The sequence below is a fragment of the Sturnus vulgaris genome, chromosome 9 (assembly GCF_052056855.1).
Source record: "Sturnus vulgaris isolate bStuVul1 chromosome 9, bStuVul1.hap1, whole genome shotgun sequence".
NCBI classification, from domain to species: Eukaryota; Metazoa; Chordata; class Aves; order Passeriformes; family Sturnidae; genus Sturnus; species Sturnus vulgaris.
Window position 1 is genome coordinate 29,539,641 of NC_142251.1, and position 23,929 is coordinate 29,563,569.

The 23,929-nt window shown below is 44.3% G+C and overlaps 1 protein-coding gene across 1 annotated transcript in view; it reads left to right on the forward strand.

Moving 5' to 3' along the window:
* The first annotated feature begins 934 nt into the window (after positions 1-934).
* Positions 935-23,929, forward strand: part of ACBD6 (acyl-CoA binding domain containing 6) — an 80,938-nt gene continuing 57,943 nt past the window's right edge. The window contains exons 1-3 of the mRNA XM_014874788.2: positions 935-1,147; positions 7,653-7,717; positions 8,210-8,306. Of these exons, the coding sequence (XP_014730274.1) occupies positions 950-1,147; positions 7,653-7,717; positions 8,210-8,306 (360 nt within the window). The 5' untranslated portion in view covers positions 935-949. The remainder of the gene's footprint in view (positions 1,148-7,652; positions 7,718-8,209; positions 8,307-23,929) is intronic.

Genomic DNA, 23,929 nt, shown 5'->3' on the forward strand with positions numbered 1-23,929 from the left:
CCCACACTCGCCGGGATGGTCCCGGAGCGGCCTGCGAGTGCCCTCCAGTGGTCCCGGGAGGAAGACAATGAGGAGGAAGATGATGACGAGGCGGAGACGGCAGCGGCAGCCCCGGGACGGGACCGCGGGGGACGCGGGAGGGGTTGCCCTGAGAAGCTGTGGCTGCCCCATCCCTGGAAGTGTCCAAGGCCGGGTTGGACAGAGCTTGGAGCAGCCTGGTGCAGCGGGACGTGTCCCTGCCCGTGGCGGGAAGTAGGACTGGATGAGCTTTAAGATCCACCCCCTTAACTTACACCTCTGTGCTGGGCGCTGGAGGGGTCACACCTTGAATCCTGTGTCCATTTCTGAGCCCCTCAATTCAGGAAGGACATTGAGGTGCCAGACCAAGTCCAGAGAAGGGCAACGGAGCTGGGGAAGAGTCTGGAACAAAATTCTGGTGAGGAGCGGCTGAGAGAGCTGAGGGGGCTCAGGGGAGATCTCGCTCTCTACAGCCCCCTGACAGGAGGGTGGAATGAGCCAAGTGTCAGCTTCTTCTTCCAGGTAACAAGCGACAGGATGAGAGGAAACGGCTTCAAGTTGCGGCAGGGGAGGTTTAGATTTGATATTAGGAAAGTTTTTATATGGAGAGGGCTGTCAGTCTTTTGGACAGGGCAGGCACCATCCATGTAAGTACTCAAAAAACGCCTGGATGTGGCACCTGAGGACATGGTTTAGTGGCGAAGATATTGGTGCTGCTGGGGAAACGTTCGGACTCGATCATCTTGGAGGTCTTTCCCAACCTAAACGATTCTGGCATTCTACGTCACGTCGCCGCTCGCCGACACGCGGATCCACGGCCGTCCGGAACCCTCGTGCGCGGCGCGCGTTTCCCGCGGGCGGTGTGGGCGCGCGTACCGAGGCTCGGCGGGGGAGCGTGTTGTCGGGCGGACCGGGGCGGGCGCGGGCCGCCATGGCGTCGCCCCCGCTGTCGGCGGCGGGCGGGAGCGGCGGCGAGCTCAGCTCGGGCTCCGAGGCGGCGGCCACGGGCGCGGCGGCGCCGGGCCAGGACCTGCCCGCGCTCTTCGAGCAGGCCGCCGAGCGGCTCCCCTCGCTGCTGTCCACCGCCAGCAAGGAGCAGCTGCTCTACCTGTACGCCCGCTACAAGCAGGTGAGGCGGGACCGGCCCACGGGCTGAGCGCGGCCTCGGGGCGAGCGGGCCGGGTCGGGCCGGGTCGGGGGCGACACCAGTGCGGTGTCCCGAGGGGCCGGGCCTGGGGCTCTCCCGCGGCCGCGTGCCTGCGGGGCTGCGGCCCAAAATGTGGCAGCAGTGCCAGGGAGGAAAGTTGCGTCCCGGGTGATGGCGGGAGCGGGAGTATCTCCCGCCAGGACAGCGCCGGCTGCACCTGCGGCGGAGCTGGATGGAGTCTGGTGGGACAGAGCACCGCGAAATTCGGGGGAAGAGTGCTTGGGAAGTGCCCCAGCGAGAAAGGACCCGGCCGTGCCGGTCCACAGTAGCTGAACATGTCCAAGGCCAAGGCATCCTGGGCTGTATTAGCCATAGTTACCGCTGATAAGTAACACAGAGAATTGAAATTTTCAGTTCCAGCAGGACCAGGGCAGTGACCGACCCCCTGCTGTGACCTGGGTGAGGTCACATCTCAACTTCTGGGTTCAGTTTTGGGCTCCTCAATTCAGGAAAGACACTGAGGTGGTGGAGCATGTCCAGAGAAGGGAACAGAGCTGGGGAAGGGTCTGGAGCACAAGTCTGGTGAAGAGCGGCTGAGGGAGCTGGGGGGGCTCCGCCGGGAGTAAAGGAGGCTCAGAGGGAACTTCGTTGCTTTCTAAATCCACCTGAGAGGAGGTTGTGGCCAGGTGGAGGTCGGGTTATGCTCCCAAGTAACATGTGACAGGACAAAAAGCTGGACTGGGCACAGTTCAGGTAGGACATCAGGAAGAATTCCTCACTGAAAAGATGGTCAGGCATTGGCAAGGGCTGCCCACGGGAGGTGATGGAGTCACTGTTCTTGGAGGTGTTTAAGAAATTACTGGACGTGGCCCTTAGCACTGTGGTCTGGTTGTCAAGGTGGTGATTGGTCTAAGGTTGGACTCAGTGATCTCACAGATCTTTTCCAAACCAAATGATTCTGTAAATCCATCACCCTGGTTGTTGTTCTTCACCTCTCCTCTCACCCTTGCTCAGTGCAGGTGGCCCTGACACTGCATCCTTTGAACAACAGGAGCCAGACTCAAGTTCTGCCAGCAGAGGTCCAGGCTGGATATTAGGAAAAACTTCTTGCCTGGAAGAGTGGGCAAAGACTGGAATGGGTTGCCCAGGGAAGTGGTGGAATGACCATACCTGGAACCGTTCAAAAACCAAGCAGATGTGGCACTTTGCCATATGGTTTAGTGGGAATGGTGGTGTTTGGCCAAAAGTTGGACTGAATGATCGTGGAGGTTTTTTCCCACCTTAATGATTCTGTGGCATTGATTTGGCTTTGGCAGAGTCCACCGTGGTTGAAATCGGTGTGGAGAACCAAGTCCACAGCTGAGCTGGCCGGTTCTGGTTGTAACCTTGAACACAACCCCCACTTCCCCTTCAGTCAGTGTGAACTGAGCAAGCTATAGGATACATCCTTGTCGGAATGCACAGTGTAACTTCTCCCTGCTCCTGTGGGAGAAGTTACATAAACCAAACAAAGCACCAGTCGCAAAGGACTGTAACAATCGCTTAACTTAGAGAAACAGAAACTGTTAGTGTTGTTACACCCGGAAGATGAGCTGGATGGAGCTCTGAGCAACCTGTTGTAGTGGAAGGTGTCCCTGTCTACGGCAGGGGCTTGGAACTAGGTGATCTTTCAACCCAAACCATTCTGTGATTCTATGGCTCAAGTGTGTGACAAGAGGTGCTGCCTCAGCTTTGAGAACTGAATCCCACTCATTTGGATGAACAGACAAATTTGGGCTTCCCAGCTCCAACATCTCCCATATATGTTCCTCCCATATGGATTATCTTGTGTCCTACTACTGCCATGTATAAGTGCTCTCAATTTTTTAGTGCAATATTTAATTATCCTCTAAGCTGGCAGCTCCCAGGCTGTGGTTTGTGCAGTAGTAATTACATTAAAAGCAGGCTGGTCACGTGAGGTTTTGTTTTCAGGCTCTGCTTGGCGCTTACACAGGAGCCCACGTTTCTCTTTCCCTTGTAAGAAAAAGGAGAGTAGGAAAAAAAAAAATACGAGGAGGATCTTACAATGCCCAGGATGAGAGGAAAAAGGTGTCTCTTCTATAATTTTTTGTCTGTATTCTCAGGATTCTTGTTGCAAATAACGTCTTTATTTTTCGCTCTGTTTAAAATGCTTTGTGACTATCCTGGATGGAAATGGGAAGGGATTGCTTGCTTGTCAGCTCATGACTGTCCACAGACTATAGAGGGTTTCCTGGTGTTAACTCTGTAAGACCAATAAGGAGTTTAATGTTAAAAATTGCAAAAATCAGAAGCTGTTTCACAAGATTTTTGATACAAATCAGGAAAAGCTGACAATTAACACTCTGTCAGCACAGATTTCCAGTTGCCTTCCACTCAGAAGAACAGGGCATTTCCGTGTCCTTCTCCTGTGTCCCTGACCAAGCAGGATGTGACAGCGAGTGCCTTTGTGCTCCTTGGTTTCAGGCTGTGCTTGGCTCCTGGATTTCTGTGCCTTCCCAGTTCGGAAAGGTGCCTGGGAGCGTAGTGCTGGCACTGGCGATGGCAAAGGTTTGCTAGCACAGCCACTGCAGGATTATGCCCTGCTAACTTTAAGTTTTGCATCATTTTGTGCTTTAAATCAAAATGAGGGTGCTTAATGCAAGTTTTCTGTATTTAATTACAGCAGCCATATCAGGATGCATAATGAGCTGCTAATATATTACCCCGCTGGATGGTGGAATTGCTGGCACACAAAAGGTGCTGACTCAGATCTGTCCACTGTCCTTGATTTGGCATCCTTGTCTTTTCCCAGTTTAGTGTTTTGTGTCACTAAAGGCTTTGATTTAAGATACAGCACTGTCATAAAAGAGGTGACAGTAACAGCTGAGCTCTCTGTTAAAATACTGTATATTATTTATTTCCAACTATTTGGGTATATAGACATTTTCCTGGAATTTTATTACCTTTTATTGGAGGCCATTTCAGGATTTTATTACTTTTCTCTCTGATTTTGTTTATGTGTCAGAGACCTGAAAATAAGGGAATTGCTTAGTTGTCATCTCCAGTGAGGTTTTTAGAAGATGTTGCTGAGTTTATGACTCAGCCCCACAGCAGAAAGAAGAGACTAGGAGAACACAACAGGAGGACTTTTAGTCCATGAGGTTCTGGACTGGGACTGATTTTTCTTTCCTTCCAGTGCTTTCTGTGTGGCTTTGGGCAGATCACTAGTCTGGGCCTTGTGTCTGTAGTGGTGAAGTGAAGGGAGCGCTTGCCTGTCATGTGGAGAAGGTCAAAATCTGAGGTTCAGAAGGTGCAGTAATGGACACCAATGTAGCAGTGGTGATTTAGATAGGGGAGGGGATCCAGAACTTGCTGGAAATTATTGGACTGGGAAAACTGCCCTGTCAGGAGGAGGATGTATCTATGTGAATACTGAGAGGTGCTGGCAAGCTACAAGTCCAGTGCTGATGGCAAAGCGGGGCCTGTACTGTCTCCGAGTGTGGGCTCAAGGATACAGTACCAATATACAGTATCAATTTTGCATTATGTCTTTCAAATATTGTGGAATGTGATGCCACAAGCCTGCCATGAACACAAGAATTTCTGCCTGCAGCTTCCTGTGGCGTGGAACTGTGGGATGGCACTGACTTGATTGTTACCAGTGTGATTCTGTCTCTCTGGGGTAGACAGTCCCTTGGTCATCATGACCCCCATTCTGTGGTTGGTGTTTGCTTGTCCTTCCTTAGGCCCCGTTTTCAGTCAGGGCTTTCCCGTGGTTTGGGGCAGAGCTGTGGGCAGGAGCAGGCAGGAATTGCTGTCTCGAAAAAGCAGTTTATTTGACTTGGCTTGTGTACAGTGAGAGCTCAGTCCTGCTGTCCGTGGAGATTCTGTTCTTGTTATTGCTCCGCAGGGAGGCTGCAAATACAATTCACCTTACAATCAGGTAGGAATATATATTTGGCTGGAACACCCTGCTGTATAAATATGTTGGCAGAAAAATTAGCAAAGAGCCATTTAACCACCACCAGGGAGGGAGAACCAGTCGTGGAGTCAGGTGTGAGGAGAATCTCAAGGTTTCTCACAGTGTGGAGCAGCAGCTGAATGTAAATGGGCACAGTGAAAAGCATTAACACATCTATGAGCATCTCTCCCTCTTCTGAATGTCATTGACCTTCAGCTCTCAGGTGAAGGCCTCATCCAAGGTTTCCAAATTTATTTTGGCCACAGATGCAGATGACTGCAGACACTGCCTGTTTGGGGCTGCCTGGGTCACGTTTGTGCGACTCGGGAGAATTGTGCCTGCAGGCAACTCTGCATGCAGAAGCAATACCAGGAAGTTTTTAATGCATTCTGGCTGTCATGTTCTTTTAATGCAGCTGATGAACTGTAAATGAGGAGCACTGAGCATCAAGCGACCAGTCAGCACCCTAGAGACCTTCAATAATTATTTTCTGGACACAGAATGAGAAAGTCTTAATTTAAAATACTAATAAAGGCTCTTGGCTTCGTGCTGGCTATGGAGTAAAACAGCTTTTGAGGTCCTCTAGGGAAGTAGCAGGAAGAGCAAGTCCTGCACAAAATTTTGCCTTTTTTGTCTGTGTTGGCATGTTTTACTCCCCTTCCTCAGCTGTCAGGCTTGGGTCGCCTTTTATGTTAAATTCCTCCTTAGTTTCTCCTACTTTGTGAGTCTTGCAGCAAAAAGAGAAGAGCCAAAATCCTGTGTTTTATTCTTTCCAACAAAACCACTGCAAGCCTTTTTAATGTACCTTAAAATAGCAAACAGGGCACAAGTGCACTTTTTTCCCTTCTTGATGGATGAAATTTAACTACTGTTCCTTGATTTGTATTACTATCAATGTTACTAACAGTCTTCCCCAACGCTAGAACAGCCTTTGAGTGCCAAATCTCCAGAGAGGAAACTGCTGTCGTGTTTTGATGATGGCAGTGGAAAATTAATATTAAAACAGATTTTTTTTTTTAATCTATCTTGGCCAATTTCTGCAGGTTGGCTGTTGAACTAAAGAATTGCCAACCAGGCGTTTTCCATACAGATAATGAATTTGCATTTTATTCCCTAGTTTGTTTTGCTTTTTAAAACAAGTGGTCCAATCCACCTCAGAGCATAGAAAAAAAAAACATTTAGACTACATGAATTGTGACTGATTTATAGAACTTAACTGTTGCTAGCCTATTCTCCTATTTCTCCATGAAATGCAATATGTTGTTTTAAAGACCAGCTAAGATGTTCTAATTTGGATGAATTGCTCACTGGGAGACAGTCAGATGTACAGAAAATTAATTTCAGTTACAGTCACTCATATCCTCTAACACTTTAAATGAAAACATAGTATAACTAATAAATATCTCTCAGCATGGGCATGCTCTCTTTAAAGCCTGATTAATGCTTCCATCCTCAGCATAAAATCCCCACCCTGTTAAGGTGAAGAATTGTTAGTTGATTTAAGCACTTCACCTGCCTGAACACTTGAGCATATTTCATAAAACATTTGCTGGATGCAGTTTGGTTTTGCTTGGCTAACAAAATCTTTCTCCAGAAGCCTTTGCCCATCTCCAGGATGTACCTGTGTCCCCTCCCTGGGGTGCCCATCTGTGCTGTGCCCTGTCTTAGGGGGACTTGCTGTGGTAACTGCTTCCCAGGGGCTGCTGCTCTGGTTCAACTCTGACTTCTAGCCTTTCACCCATCATCCTTCTGTTAAAAAAATTTTGGCATGGAAAACTGCCTGAATCCCATTGGCACCAAGTCTGTTTTACATTGGCTATGACACTTTTTTCTATATATCTACCCCTGGGTTCTCATTCCCTTTCTTCCTTGTGTTTTTTAATTTCACCCCCCCACACACACATACATTTTAATTTCTGCCTTGCTTCTGACAGATTGGTTCATCTCTGGCACTGAGGCCTTGACTTGTCTCTCATGCAGTGCTTCCTGCAGCCAGGTGCCTCAGAGCAAATTCAGGAGCTGCCTGGCATTCCTTTGCTCCAAGTTTGTCCCCTTGCCTTCCTGAAGACCTTAATTAAGCAATTATTATTATATATATTTTAATTAAGCAAAGTCTGTTTACTCGAGTTTTGTGCAGAAGCAGGTGAATTTCAACCATAATGAATAATCATCTCTGTAGAAACCCTAATCAACAGATTTTTTTCTTTACACTGGTGGAAGATGAGGCATTTGGCTGGGTAATAAACATAACATTAGTGGGAAATCACTCACTGGTTATCCCCGTGGGTAATGCATGCAAAAGAAATGAGCTGCTCAACAAAATTGCTTCCCGTGCATCATGCAAAGAAAACCCAGGGATGCAGAGGTGCTAAGGCAGGGGTAAGATGGGGTTGATGAAGTTGTTTCCCAAAAAAACCTTTCTTCTGGCCTTGTGACACGGTTACCCTGAAGCCATCAGAACACAGAATTTTCCTTGCACAAGTCCCCTTTGTTTTTTTCTGACAGAAGGAAATTTCTTTTCTTTAGGTGAAACTTGGAACCTGTAACACTCCCAAGCCAAGCTTCTTTGATTTTGAGGGAAAGCAGAAATGGTAAGAGGAAATCCTTGTCATTCCTAGCAATTCTGACTCTGCTTTTTGTTGCAATGTCTCCTCTGTTGACAAATTATGGACCATGGGGATATCAGCTCAGAGAGTTGCCACTAAAGTAGTTTTAAAATCCTTTGTTTAACAGGGAAATGTTTGCTGCTATGCCTGATGCAAATATGAAATCACAGACTCCTGTATTTACTGTCTTCATCCAGAACTGGTGTGCATACAGCAAAAATGTGGAAATAGCTGCTGGAACACAAACTGTGTTCCTAAATCAGGATCCCCTGAAAGATCCTTTTACAACAGAGCTGCACTGACAGTGGCCATTCACAGCCTCAGAGAAAAGTTGACCATTTCAAACTGAATGAAAGATGGCTTTGCATGCCCTGCAAGGGTTTAGCTGAAACTGTTTGCCTTGTTCCACCGATGTCACTATAAAAACACCTTGTGCTGTCTCTGAGGGGCTCACTGGTGTTTTGCTGTTGCTCCTAGGGAGGCTTGGAAAGCCCTGGGAGATACCAGCCCTCACCAAGCTATGCAGGAATACATCGCTGCAGTGAAAAAACTCGACCCCAGCTGGAATCCACAGGTAGGAAACGTGGGGAGATCCTTCGGAAAACAAACCAACATTTGTCTTTGTGAAGCTGACAATGGTTCAGCTTCTCACAGGCTTTAATTGCTGCATGGCAAACTTCATTTTGAGCAGATTAAAGTCTAAATTCGTTTTTAAGACTCTCCTTTTGTTATGACTGAAGCATGAAGAACCATCTCTTTCATTCATAATGATCTTCATTACAGCAAGCTCATGCACAGGGTTGCTTTGGCTGTAGTGATCTAATTTATTTTGCTCTTATTGGTTCATGCTGTATTTAGCATGTAAAGATACTTTTTATCCTTTTCTCATCCTTCTCTTTTCAACTGCTATTTAAATGTTGATCAATAGAAAGCAATCTCCATGAAAGTGACATGAACTGAATGATCAATTCTAAAAATGTTTCCTTTTTGTTTCCATGCAGCAAATTACCAAATCTGATTATGATTAGGTACTCCAACATAACAAGTCTGTATCTGTGTGTTATAGGGAGACTGTACTGTCATTTTAATTAATTTGTATTTCATCTACCAGGTTTATTACTTGATTGAATCCTTAAGGATATCTCCTCTTTATAGACTGACTTTTATACAATTTTTAAAGAGGATTGCTCTTTAGAAAAAGTATAGCTTTTGGAAATAGGGTGGAGATATTTCACTAACAGTAAAATGCTGAGGGCATGGTAATTTCTTCTCATGGTAGGAAATTTGTTCTTCTATGGTCCTGTGCTTTGGATGCAGAATCTTGTGTGGGCACAATCCTATGAATCAAGAATTTGATTATGAGTTGTCTTCTGATGTTGTTCTTGAGACTTAAGGTCAATTTTTTTTTCTTCACTTGTCCATGTTTCATGCCATTCATAGTGTTTTTGCAGCAAAGAAAGGTTGCCATTTAGAAAAAATCCTTTTTTATGTCCTTGGAGAAGATAGTTTTATGTGCTGTGCAGTTAGCCAAAGTTGACTGCTTGCTGGGTAAATTATTGTCCAGGCTAAAATTCTCATACAGAAATAAAGTAATTTGTAAAAAATCTGTGTATAATCCTGAATGAAGTAAGTGTCAAGTGAAACACATAAGTATCAATTAAAAAATTTTTAAAAAAGAATTCAAACAGAATACTCCGTTCTTTCCTGAACTAATTTTTCAGCATGGTGACAGGCTTAGCTTTTTGGGTATTCCCTTCACTTCCTTGCCTCACAAAAATACTTACTGTTAGAGTTGTGAGCTTCAGGTTAGAAAACTGTCAGCCAGGGATGAGGACTAATACGTTTTTACAATACAAATATTTTAAAGAACTCAAACAGCAAACAGAGAAAGGTTGGCAGCACCTTCCCTCTTCACCTAAGGTAAAGAGATTACCTTAGCAGAAAATGTAATTTAAAAGTCGCATTGAAATAAAGGTGGCTTTGCTTTCTTCACAAGAATTCACCTGTCCTTCTTATTACATCATCCTTTTAATTCCACTTTTATAGGACGGAAATTCTCTCAGGAGTCCTCTCTGATGCATCTCATGCTGCTCTCCTTCTTTCTCCTCACCAAGTCCAAGTTCTTGAGCCACGAGAGGGAGCTCTGTTCTTTAAAATGATGGAGATGCATGTGTCGGGGATGGAGCTAAAACAGCTACTTTAGTCCTCAAATTTCGAATTAGATTTATAGAAAAGAGCAGTGGGTACATTACAAGGTGCTTCATCACTGTCATTGTGTCTCCTTTACATGTTCATCTGCTGGGTTCCTTCAGTTTTTTCCACCATTCCATAGATTGTGAATGAAATACTCCAATTGCTTGGTTAAAAGCAGTATGAAGTGCACATTACAAATTTGAAAAGTTTGTCTTTCTTATCATTATGAATCATAAATAGTAATTACAGTACGAAAGTGTTCAATTTCTTATTGTTCATCCTGGTGAATTTTGCTATTTTAAAGCTTTCTCAATGTTCCCAGCTTACTTTTTCTTCAACCATTCATCTCATCCATAAAAGTTGTTCTTCTGTGTAATTTTAAAGCCTCCTTAGTCTGTTTCATATATTTGCAAAAGGGCTTTGTTATCTTGATCCTCTAGTAAAATTTTAAGCTTAAAACCGCTTATTTTTTTCATAGGTTCATTTTTTCCTCAGCATATTTGCTGCTGTTCTGCAGCCTTCAGGCTGTCAGTGTTTTTGTTAATAAATGGAATGGAAATAAGTGCAATATTTCTTTTGCAGTCCAAATAGATCCATTTCTTCATTCCTTTTTCTTGTTTCTCCATTGATTCATTCTTTCATATTGAAGTTTCTTTATTAGTATACTACCAGCATCTGGTTTATCTGCTTTAATTTAATATCTTTGTTTTGGACGGGAAAAAAACAAAAGTGAAAGGGTCCTGATGCAGTAGGTCTGCCCTGAATTTGTGTCCAGAAGCAGTGAGACGTCTAAGAGCAGCCCAAATCTCACCTGCTACTTCCTATTCCTGTGCTGACTTTGGAGTACCCACACTTTTAGGAGACAGCTGAATGTGGAGAGGCAGCAGCCCCTGCTCTCTGAAGTTTGTGTGCCGTTTTTGACAGTATCTGCTTGGCTATTTGCAATGTGGTTTAGTTTCTTTTTCACCCTTGCTCGCTGCAGGTTATCTCATAGTCCTGCCTAATCTTCTCTTTCAGAGCTTTGTCTAAAATCTGGGAAGAAATTATTGTATTGCACTTAGTTTCAGCAATTTTATTTGCTAAAAAGTCTTTAAAATTAACAGGTAACCTCGAGGATATTTGAGGTGAGGTCCAGTGTCTGTACATCCACAAAGCCACGGGAATCTCATGGCTGTGTTTGTCTGGAACCAGTAATCACAATTGCCTTTCAGGATGTTTTACAATTCAACCTTTCTGTGTTGGCATGGTCTTACTACGTGCTACGGGTTGTTTTGTTCCTTTTCCCAAGAACAGCTGTTAGTAGGAGGTCAGGAATATTCTTTAATATTCTTTTCCATGCTGTCTCCTTCTCCTCTTCATGCAGTCTTCCTTCGTCATCTTCTACCTTTTAGCACATCTTTTGTTTCTTGTGAGTCATTCCTTTCAGTCTGAAGTTCCAGGCAGTGGAAAGGTAATTGCTTGGACCAGCTCAACTCTATTTGCATATTTTAGAGACATCACCTGTCCTTCAAGTCTATTCACTCTTCCTTCAGAACAGAGAATAATTTATGAAGCCATTCTTTTGCATTCTCCAGCCTGAAACAGAAACATTTCATACCATCAGCACCTCCCACTGCTTTGAGTCCTTTACAAAGGAAGATGTGTGCCGGCTGCTCCTCTACTCCTATGTTCACCTGACCTCTTCCTGCTTTACTGGCACCAAATGACAGTTGCTTTTGGTGGCTTTGGCTGGCGTGAGCGTGGTGGTGACACTCACCTGTCCTCCCTGCCAGCTACTGCGTGCGCGTCCCTCTGGCTCTGCATTGCCACTGCCATGGTGCTGTCCTGCAGCCTCAGCTGCGGGCTCAGGGATTTGGGGAATGTCACCTTCAGAAGATGGGTGTCACGCACCTTCATGCAATCACTTTGTTGTCACGTGCATCACTGTACAACTGGGCACTTCAGTACTTGCAGCTTTTGAGAGTCATCGTGGCTGTTTGCAGTCCCCCACACATTCTAAAATTCTCCTCTCTTGTGGCTTGGATATCACAGATCCCCACTGGCTTCAAGTATCCAAGTTTTTTCAAACCCAAAGAAGCAGAAGCAGGCCAGCACTGCTTTTCTTAGCGGGGCTGAGCATGTCCCTTCCAGCAGAACGCTGTCGCAGGGGCTGTGGGTGGAGGTGTGACACGACACTGCAGCGGGTGGCCAGGGGCTGTTATTGATCCATTCTTGTAACGAGATGGTTATATGGCACGGCTCAAACAATAAAAATAAATAATAAAAAAAGCATCCAGATTTGCTCAGCACATTTAGCCTTCCATTTGCTGATTGCAATTTTGGCATCGCTCGGTTCTAAATATTTCCTTTTCCTATTTCTTATATTGCGTATTTACCAGTTCCCATCTGAACAGCTTGTCACTACTAACTTCAGTGGCATCCTTTCCCAAACACTGAGAGGCCTCTTCCTATTTGCTTTGAGTGCTGAAACTCACTGGAGAACTTAAAGATTTTCTATTTATATATCGAAGTTTAAAAAGTTGGCATTTTAACTTGTTTGACTCGGCTTCATCAATAATGCAGTTAGTAAGATTTCTGCTATGTAATGTGTAATGAGGAAAGTTGGAGATCAGGAATCTGAAGAGCAGAGACTTCTCTCTAAGGGGAAGAGAGCTCCACCTCAAAGAAAATAGGTATTCACCAAACATGTTTTTAGGTTCTTAAAGGTTTGGAATCCCAGTTCTGGTGTTTACAGGAGAGAAAGTTGCCTGTGGTTTTTTTAAGTACTATTCTGTGCCTTATTTGAGTAGAGGACGATTTAATTCCCTGTATTCTGGCCCAAATAGTGAATGGGAGTAAAATCTCTCCTTTGCTGGGTTGGTGTGGGAGCACCAGGTTATGCCAGGAGAGGATCCTTGGGGAACAAAAAGGCTTATGAAACAGAAAACAAACCTCGGAGTGAATAAAATAGCATGATAATTGCAGGCTTAGAGCAGTCCAGTAAGCTGGAAAACCTTTGGGAATAAAACAAACGGATTTGTCCATTGGGTGTTTTTGCAGGAAGTACTGCAGGGGGCAATATTTGATAAGGTGGGTGGCCAGGTACCCTGTGCCCAGGGCTGGGCTCCATCCCTTCTGCCTTCAGGTGAAATAGCCTTTCCCTGTCATATTTATATGCAATAAGCAAGTTGAAACTAAAATGTGGGAAAGAGAATTTGCAGTTCAGAGATACACTGAAAAGCAGGAGAAACAATACCCAGATTTGCAGAAGAGCTGAGGTCTATGTGTGCTTTTGGCAGGTTGCACCAGGTGTTAACTGAATTATTTTAACAATTGATTTAAATTGATGAGCCTCTTGTGTTTAAGTAAGCTCTCCAAGGCAACTTAGAATCTCTGTAGTGTAGGATCTCCAAGAGAACTGAAAAAATTTCTGTAATGATTTAAATACAAACTCTGTTTCCAATGACATGAAAAAAAATTTGGAAATTGAACCTTTAATTTTTCTTAAATTTGGATTCATTGCACAAGTCTGCCCTGTTGATATCTGAAACAAGAAGCTTTGATCTTTTGCAGCTTACAGGTTTTATGTCTGGTCAACTTCTAAGAATTAGATTAGTGGCTGGAAATGCAGTTTCAGGTTGAAATCTGTGGATTTCTTGGTTAGTTCTGCAGGTCAGTGAAATTTCTTCTGAAAATTAAGGAATGCATTAGAAAAACTGTTGATTGTAAACAAAATGAGTGCACCCATCATGTTTTCCTGTTTTGTCTATCAGTCAAACAGATGTCTCCCTTGATAATCTGGCCCAGCAGCCACTGTTTGTGGTTGGGAAAGAGCAGCAGAGTGGTGTGGTCAGGATTACCAGGGGGATGGGAAGAGCAGGAAGGGAAAAGACCTGTTTGGGTCTCTCTGCCTGTCCCCAGCAGCAGTGAGCTCACATACCTGCTTTGTTTGGGGGAATATCTCAATTTATGGCTTGCTGTGTTGCGAGGTCAAAAACTTTGAAAAATAGCGACTTTATTTCTTTTGTAGTATAAAAGCAATTTAATTGCATCGTGTAAAGTGGGCACTAATCAAATTATGGCTGTGCTCCCTAAAGCTTGCTGTCCTGTGCTAATGCAGCACACTGGGAAGAGGAGCTGTGGAACAGTGCTGCAGGGGCTTTGCTCTGCACATTTCTTTGTATGGATCCTGCTGTGGCACTTGATCCTTAGGGAATTTCATATCCGACTTTTTGTTTGCTTTTTTTTTACCCAAATGTTGTTGATAGCAATAATAATAATTTCTAACAAAACATGGACAACAAAGATCACTGTTTGCTCTATTTTTTTGAAAGTTCTTATTTCAGTGGTGACCACATTGGAAGAAGCATATCACTGAAACAATTTGTAAACTCTCCTCAAGCTCTTCCCCTTTGAAAACAAAACAGAACAAAGCCAAACCATCAAGCCTTTATTTTAAAAATTATTATTCTTTTAAGAGAAAATGAAGCACTAGAAATTAAGATTAAAACCAGAAAGTTGATCCACCTCAGGCTTCTGGCTTTGGGGCGTGTAAAACTACAGTATCCTCTGGTTTTAGATAAACTTCTGAGGGTTTTTTTTTTGTGAACCACATTGGGGTATGTAATAGTTTTTGAGGGTTTTTATATCCAGAGAAGGTTTCGATCTTAACACAGAGGGATTCTTCTGCCCTGCTGCCTTTTGCCAGCTGTATGAGGGACAATCTCTAGCATGCAAGTGGAGTTAGTGGAGGATGCATTTACTGTGCATGGCTCACAAAACCTTGCAGGTTGTGTACACTTCACTCCTACTTGTGATACTAGTGATGGAGTGACCCACCTTATTTTATCCAAGTTGGAAAAAAGGCACTTTGTTACCTGCAAAATTAGACTTTAAGTGCTTTGCTTTTGGAGCATGCTTTCAGAACTAATTTTTCTTATTAGCAAGGGGATGTTTTGTAGCTCCTTTTGTATCAGAAACTAAAATACCACACTACAAACATGGACTAAATTCCCCCAATCTTCTGCAATAAAGGTGGGTACTGTTGCTGTGCTGCATCTTCTCATGAGGAGTGTGCTGATGCTTTAAGTCTTTGATACAGATCCTACTCACAAACAAAGCTGTCCACAGGTGATTTGCTGCCTTTCTGTCCCTGTCTTTGCAAGTAATTCACCTGCCAGGCATTGGTGGGGCTGGGATTTTGGCTGTGGATAAGTTTGATCAATCACAGGGTTTTTTTCTCTCCTGCAGCTTTTTGTTGTAGAGCACAAAACAAAATGCCAGACCCACATTGAGATTTTCAGTTGTTTGGAATTGTGGCTCTGGCAAGCTGTGCAGAAGTGAAGAAGTTAAAATGAACCAGCATCTCATAGTAGAAATATAAACAGCTGGAATATGTGTCAGCCTCCCACCCCCTGGGAGTCTATTGGATTGTTGTCTTTGATTTTACATCTCTGCAGAAATTTATTGTCTCGGCTCCTTTTATTTATGACATTCTGATCCTCGACCAAGCGATTGATTGAAATACAACAGTGCCAAGCTGCAAGTCTGTATTTCAGAGAGGCTGAAGTCTAGGAAGCAAACCAGAAATGCACTTGTGGATTGAAGGCTGCACTGGAATCCTGTACAGAGGTTACCCACATTTCTATGCCCCTGTGCTTCTTCAAAAGAGAGAATTATCATGACAAGGGTTATGCCTCTTCTCTCTCCCTCCTTTTAAGCTGCCTGTTCTTGCTGAAAGCATACTGTATGTTAAATATGAAATCTTACCAGCCCTCCAAGGGCTAACTTTGGCTTGCAGAGATGCTAATCCTCATTTTTCCAGCTCAGATCAGCAGTGTCTATGCACTCTGCTGTTAGTGTGCTGTGAGTAGCATAACTTATTCTCTTGCAGATACTTGGGTGTAACAGTATTAGGTTTTTGAGAATTCCAACCAGAAATTTGGGGGGGGGGGGGGTCACAATTAGTGATTTTGATTAAATATTAATATTTAAATATTTTTCTTTTTAATACATCACTGAATTAGTTTTCACCTATTACAGAAATATTGCACTGATTACAGAAATACTACAGAATATACTACTTGGGATGTATTCGAAAAAAAGAATAATTAGAGGCTTAGCTCTGCCTTGCTGAGTGTGCTGCTGCAGCAAAGTGAAGTGTGTGGCATCCCAGCATCATGATTCTTGGCTTTCAGGTGGATGAAGACACTGCATGCTAGCCAGATACACCAGAGACAATTGAAAAAAAAGAGCAAGTAAATTTATATATATATATAATCTCAAACTACTGGCATACAGTGATGACAAGATGTAACAGAGTGAGACAAAACACTTTACTGTGTAACTTTCTGTGCAGCCGGGAATTTGTTGCCTTTTTCTTATCCCTCTAATCGTTGTCCAGAAGTAACAGGTTCCGCTGTCTGGCTGCAGTCTGGTTCTTCTGTGATCCCACGGCTATGGGATTGGAAGCATGGGATGCAGCTGAGCTCTGGGATCTTAAAACTTCACTTGAGCAATTGCTCCCCTAGCTGAGAAAGAATCTCTGTGTCAGGGAAGGACCTGATCACCAGATCAGGTGTCAGTTGCTGCAGATCCTCTGCTGAAGGTTGTTGCTTCTGTGACTGAGTTGACAGAAAATGGTTAAATATTGATATTTCCGGGGAGGGCCCATGATCTTGGCTTAAACTGAGATGGCAAGGTTGAATTTGTTAAAACTTCAGACCAGAAGCTGAAATGACTGAGATGCAACCAGAGGTGCCCTCTGCATTTCTGCCTTGGGGTGACAGTTTCTGGCAAGGCAAGGAAGGTGTTTAAATGCCAAGTGCATTTTTCATTTGTTGCAGATTTTAGCAGCAGTGCTGATGTTCCTCAGCCGAAAAAATGTGAATGACAAAACCATTGAAAAGCTCGTTTTTGTGAAGTAGCTGTGTGAGGCTGGAAGCAGGAAAGAGCAGTGTTGTGATGTGAGAAGTGACTCCACCAGCATCAAAACTTTCCTGTGAGGTTCATTTCTGTACTGAAAACTCCTCTGACTAAAACAAATCGGTACATGATGCTTTTGGTAGTGCTGACATGACAAAACTGGGGGCTGGGAAAGCTGCAGGATGGGCTGGCAGAGGAGAGGTGTTGAACCAAGCAGGAAGCTGCCATGGGCAATTCAGGAGCTTGGGGCAGAAAGCAGAGCCTCTGGTGGAACAGGAAGTTTGGAAGGGGAGGAAAAAAAAATAGGAAATTGCAAGGTGAGGTGAGAAGGACCAGGAGGGCAAGATCTGCTTTCTCTGCCCAGTTTTAGCTGGGGTTGGAACTAGGTGACCTTTAAGGTGCTTTCCTACCCAAACCATTCTATGTTTCTGTTACAATTCCTGCTGCCCAGGTCGCTTCCTAAGCAGGAGAAAGCCTTCCTGACACCCGTGGATCCCAATATTTTCCTGGAGTGGCCAGAAACATGGAAAAATCCTGTCTCTTGGGACAGCCAATTGAGGTGGTGAGGGTGGGAAGAGCAGAGAGTGACTCCTCTGCTTGTGGCACTTGGTGGATATTCCAGAGGGGGGCTTTGACTTGCTGTGCTGCCCTCTCAGGAGCTGTGGCAGCCTCTCCTCAAACTCCTGCTCCTGTTTTGGCCAGCAACCCACCAGGCTGGGCAGGCAGTGTGACTGCTTTAAATAGGAAGGGCTCAACCTCTAATTAAAAAAAAAAAAAAATCGTATTTTTCCAAGTAATTGAAGCTGTTGCAAGACTCTCAGCTTGCTGTGTCGGAGGCTCTTAAAAATATTCAGGAACTTGGGTAGAAATTGCAGGTTTATCTTACTGTGGAATGTGTAATACATTGATTTAGGTGTGGAGCTGTAGACATTTACTTGAAAGTATTCAAACACAGGAAGGGTCTGTATACCCTGCATGTACATGCTGAGCAAAGGCTGGTTTAAAAGAGGGAATGTGTTAATTAAGAATAGCATATGCTTTTGGGTAGGAGAAACCAGCTGTAATTGTTTTGTGTACAACATAGGTTGTAGCATAATTAAGCTTTTTCTTTAGTGAAAATATTGGTTTTTGAGTTAGAAAAAGGTTAAGTGGTTATGTTTAGCTTGCTCTTTACAAGAAATATCAAGGAAGTATTGAGTGTAATTACTGGAGATTAAGATTTTGTTTGGATGTTGACTGTGACTGGTTAATGTCATGTAAATGCTATTTGTCTCTTAGACTGGGAAAAGTTTTCCTTTAAAAGGACAGCTATTGTCTCCTACTTGGATACTTGGACACTGTTGTACCAAATTACTCCTATTCTAAGGAAAGGTGGCACTCCTCAAAGTCTCCAGAGCATCCTGTAGGTGCTTTGAGCTGAACTAACCAACACAAAGTCAGGGAAAGGCTCAGGCACAGCGTCAGTGCTGAGCACTAAGGGCTGTTCCACAGGCAGCTGCTTCCAGAACCTGCATCCCTCTGGCTGAGCCTGCCAAGGGTTGCACTGTACATTTGGAAATCTTCTTGTTCCTGCCTGGGACCAGTGAAGATCTCTTCATTCTTCCATTTCTGCATGTGCAGCTCTCATAAATCCACCCTGTGCCTTCACAACCGAGATGTGCTGCAGGAAACAAATGTCCATGGCACTGGTCAAGCAGCCTCAGAGCTGTTCCTTTTGCCAGTGGAGTGTTGGCCACTGCAGTTATGGTTGGCCCAGTGTCACTCCAGAGAGCAGAGGATGGCTGCTGATGTCCTTTATTTTTCAAAAGTTAGGGTTGTCTTCAGTTTTCAGGCTTCAGAGCACTTATTTCATCCCAAGCCACTGAGTTGTTCAGTATTTCCAGCTTGGCTCAGAGTATATTTCTTGCTCCTACAAATATGTCTGTGTAAATCTCTATAAATATCTTGTATTAGATTGAAAACTCCCCCAACAGTTACAGTACAGGCTGTGTTTGTGTCTGTAGCTTGGGCATTCGTGGCTTTTCATACAGGTGATGGGACAGAAGGGATTAATTGCTCCAGGCAGGACCGACCTGGTTTCATTCACAACAGAAAGGTCCAAAAAATGCCTCTCACTTCACCCTTTGGTCTGCAGACACTGGGAATCTGCAAGTTTTGGCAGAGTCCATGAAAAAAATGTGAGGAAAGGAGCCTGCTGGTGGTCTTGTGTTTGTCACCTCCATGTCTGCTTTTTCTTTTAAAAAAAGTGCTCCACAAACCAAAAACTGTGGGAAGCCACTGCTTTAGGTCTTTCTATTGAGCACAGTATTTCTTTCCACACACATGCTACAATGTGTACAGTGAGTCATGAAATCACAGCTCCTAGCAAGCATAAGACTTGCTCAAAATTATGTTCTGCATTTTACATTTATTTTCCTTCCCCTGACTGTCTTTACTACTAATTTCCATCTGTGATTATGGTGCAGTTATTAATTAACTCGTTATAGTAAAATGAGTAATCTGCAAGGCTTTGCTTTAGATCACAGCGTTATTTAACTATGACATTACTTAGAGTATGTTTGTTTTTATTTTTTGACTGTAATCTAGAAAATATTTTCCCTGTCTTAAATTGTGTTTTTTAAAGGGAAATTCTGTGATGAGACTTAACAGAACCAGAAAACCTTACACAGACATTATTGGAATAATAACTAAACTGCCCCTTCAATATTTGAAACAACAAAAAAACTAAAAACAAACAAACAAAAAAAAATCCACCTCAACCCCACGTTATCCTGCAGTGTGCTGCCATTTTTCACGGGCAGTATGCTCAGATGTTCAAATCCTCAGTGGGCTCTTGAAAAGGCTCCAGGTGCTGAGTCATGTGCACGCTCGGCCGAGCTGCTGCTGGGAGCCAAGGATTGTTGAGAGAGGAATATTAAAATAGTCTGTTTACGACAGTCATTAATAGGGCTGGTGTGGAGGGTACGGCAGCCTTTTGTGAAAGGTGGCTTTGCAGAGGCTGCCTTCAGCCAGCAGGGATTTGTATCTTATTTGGGTGTTACTGCCTTACAGTGGTCAGTAAAGAGCGGTGAGAAATGCTGAGCTCATATCTTAGTCAGGAAGGAAGGATTTGATGAATTTAAACCCTTTCAAACGATGCCTAATTTTATAAGTGGTTGAAGATTTATTTCCTGTAGTAGCATCACCTCCAAAGGGTTAATATTTGCCTTCGCTCCCGCTGCAGGTAGCATGAAGTGCTGTGAATCCAGATGGATACAGGTGGAAAATACCTTTGAAGAGAACATTGTTTGTCCTCATTTCACGCCTCATTAGCCGCACTGCCGGAGGACCCTCCCGCATTGTTACGGGGTCAGGCGCCTCCCGCGGCGTGGGGGGACAAGGGACATCTCCTCCCCATCCCAGGGCTCTCATCTTCGGACCACCTGCGTTTGGGGTGGAGAGCACCCTCCTCCCCTTGGCTCTCCTGGCACTGGCTTTAACTAGCGAAGGAAAAGACGGCAGCAATTATGGCACACACAATTAACGAGCTTCTAATCTCCAGCCTTGTGTGTAATTGCTGCTGTCAAATACAATTAGTCTCTGCCCAAGTTCCCTTCCCAGGGGGATGGCCAGGCCGTGGCACACGGGGAGAGGAGGGGGCCAGTGTCTGAAACTTTAGGAGAGTTTACATTTTCTTGTTGTGTCCCTTATAATCCTCACTCCTCAAATAGAGAAATGTTAATCCAGAGCATTAGGGGAACATGGTGGCCAGCAGAGCAGGTCTGCTCTTGTGTCTGAAGTGTCTTCGTAAAATTTCTCGCCTGAGACTATACCAGCTTAATTACACTTCAATCAGCACATGTCCGGGATTTACTGATACCTTCCTGTGAGCCTGACAGGGTTCCAGAATGTCACCTGTCCTGCCAGAACAACAGACTGGAGTTGCTGCACCTCTCAGGTGTAGTTCAGAGAGCTGGGACGTGGGCCAGGGTTTCTCTTACCCCTGCCAAGCAGATCTATGTAAGCATCCAGCAATTGCAGCTCCTCCAGGCTTGGTGGTTCAGGACCCTTTGTTGCACTTCCAAGCCCTGCAGCACTTTGAAAGGCCATTTTGGAAGGACATATTTTGGTGGCTCCTGAGGGCTGCCACATTCCTGCCAAGGAGAGCGTTTCACCAGTCTGCTGCTGTGTGTGCACCTTGCAGAGAGGTACAGAGCAAGGTGACATGTCCCTATCCCCAGGGTTGGCTTCTGTGCCTGCCCATGCAGGAAAGCCAGGGAACGTGCCAGGCTGACACCTGCACTGGAGGAACAGGTGAGCTGGAGAAAGGTGAATTGAGCAGCACAAATGTAGACTGGAATCTGCACTACACATCTGCTGCTGCAGAAACACTTTAGAAGCTTTGACTGAAGTCATTTGTTAGGAGTATTCCTGGTCTGCATCCCACAAAGCTGGATACAGCTGCTACTCTGACTGAAGATGCACCAGTCTCAGAGGAAGAGGAAAATAATACAAGTAGTGCAGACTTTTTCTATGTGGTGTGGTGGCTCAGGTGTGAGATCCTCATGTGTCACTCTCTATTAAGTTGTCTCACTTTCCTGATTCCAAGGTGCACGATGATGGAAAACCTCAGTCTTTACCATTTTAAGGCATTAGCCAGGGTAATGTTGAAGATAAATATTTTGATGAGATGAACCTTTTTTTTTTTTTTTTTTGCTGAAGGCTTTCTCTTCTTCTTAAATATGTATTTATGAGAAGTTATTTAAAGGTTTTGGGTGTGGAGAAAAGCCAGAGCGAGATGTGAGGGAACTGGGGGGATGATAGATGTGCAGTGCAGCACAGCCACATGCATTGCCAAATAGCTATTGCTGTGTTTGCTGGGTGTCTGGGCATGTAAAACCCGACAGGCAGAGTTCCCGTGTTGCTCTGGATAAAACAGGCATGGCCTACATTTAACCCATGCCTGGGGTCTAGCTCTTCTGTTCACTCAAAATTAGGGTCTTCCATTTTTTAGAGGCTTTACTGAAACTTGTGCTGTTCCTGCTGTTTTGTAGTATTTCTGTAGGACTTCTCTGTACCTTCCTTCTGTCAGAATTAGGAATCCCTTGCCCTGTATGTAAATAGCTGTGTCCCATTTCATCCCAGCTAATCACTGAGAGTGAGTTCATTTGCATCTCTATGGCTACTTCTGGCTCTCGAGCTTGAAGTGGGTCATTGGGAGGACCTATGAATTTGCCATCTTGTTAAATCTGTTGTAGCCTGTTTTGTGTAGATTGGAACAAAGCTTGGGTGTGGAAATGAAAAACAAACCCATCCCTGTCCTTTCTTCAGGGATAGAGCAAGAGAGTGATCCACCAAACCAATCGCCATCAGAAAATTTCTGCTCCTCCTCTTAAATGATAATTTTCATCCTGCTCCCCAGAAATGCCAAAGGAGAAATGCATCATGTTGCAATCATGAGAGAGTTTTGTGACAAAACCCTCACAAAGAAAATGCTTGTCTCTAATTGCTTTGCATTTCCATAATGCTTAGTATGATAAAACCATCTTCTCTTTCTCCTTTACTTCTCAATCGTGATTAGGCTTTAATGTTGTTAAAGCTTATAAGTGAGTTTGAGCCACTGTCCTGTTGAAGAGAAGATGGAGCTGAAATTTTCAGTGAGGCATTGGACAGGGTTTTTAATGTGTCTGTCATTATATGTTAACCTCTGAACTGGGACACGACATCTGTTTTATGGCTGACAACAATTTAAAAGTATACATCTTGACATGGTGGATAAAGGAAGAAGGGGGAGTGGGGAAGAAAAGAAGAATTAATGATGTTAGCAAATATTAGTCCCTGTATTTCCATTTTGTTCCGAAAGTGGTTGTCAGGCTTTGAGGCTGCCTGGAGCAGCATTGCTGGTGACAGCCAGCCAGGATGTGATTGTCCCTTGGATCGAGCTGGGCTGTTATTGACAAATCCAGTGCGCTGAGGCAGGGACGAGGATGCTCCATTGTCTGTTCCTGGAGGAGTGTGGCTTTTCTCCTGGCATTCCTGGTGACATTTGAGAAGGATAGTTCTGGCCTTAGTGGAGTTCCCTGCGCCAGTCCCTGAGCCCGTCTGGAGTCAGGGGAGTTGAAGATGTCTCTTCAGGAGTACGTTTGCTGCATACTGAAGCCCAGATTTGCCTGTGATTTATGCTGGTTTTGGCCAGCCAGACCCGCCCACCAAACTTAACTGTCACAGGAGCAGTGACTTTGACATCAGCCTTAATTGTACACCACAAAGAATCAGTGGGCAAGGGGAAAACATGAGAAATTTCACTGTTCAAGGCATTTACACTTCTCTGTTGTTTTTTCCCGTTTCTTACATGGCACTGCCTATTCTTTGGCATGCAAGTGCAATCCTCTGAGGTGTCTTTCCATGCTGTCACAAATTCCTCTTTATTCCCATGGTTTTTAACTGGCATTTTAAGAGCAATGTCTTGTCCTTATGGAATCCACAGCAATTTTGCTTTTCCTACAGTACCTCTCTTGCATGGTCCAACTGCAGATACCACTGCTGTCATCTCCCTTGGCTTCAGGTTCCAAATTGTGGAAGCCCTGGATCATCCTGTTCCTTAACTATCATTAGTTACTTATGTATCTGCAGTGCTTTTGGACAGCACTGCCAGCAGTGAAAGAAATGGAGCTGGCTTAATTGAGAGTCACATAGTTAATTATTAGTGCCTTTTTAACAGAGGAGGCAGGAAATTTGCAGTGTCAGTTTTTAATTTCATTGTGGTTTGTGGGGTAATGTGACTTTAAACTCATGAGTCATTATCTCCATATAGGTAGCCCTAAAAGCCCTCTTGCTGTAAAAATATTAAGAGATTTAAGAAGGAAAAGGGCGTCTGTGTGTTACTGATCCCTTCAGCCAGGATGAACAACAAATAAAAACACCAGTTACTGTCAATGCTGTCAGTAAGTGTGACGTGATTTGGAGTGAGCTGCTGCTTCTTGCCCCACTTTTTGTGTCACTGAGTTTGGAACTCCGTGCTCAGGTATTGCGTGGAAGTGCTGGCAGGCTGGGCAGCAAGAATTTTGGAAGTGGGCAGATGAGCTCATGGATAGGCAGGTTGTCAAAGGTAGCTGGAAAGAA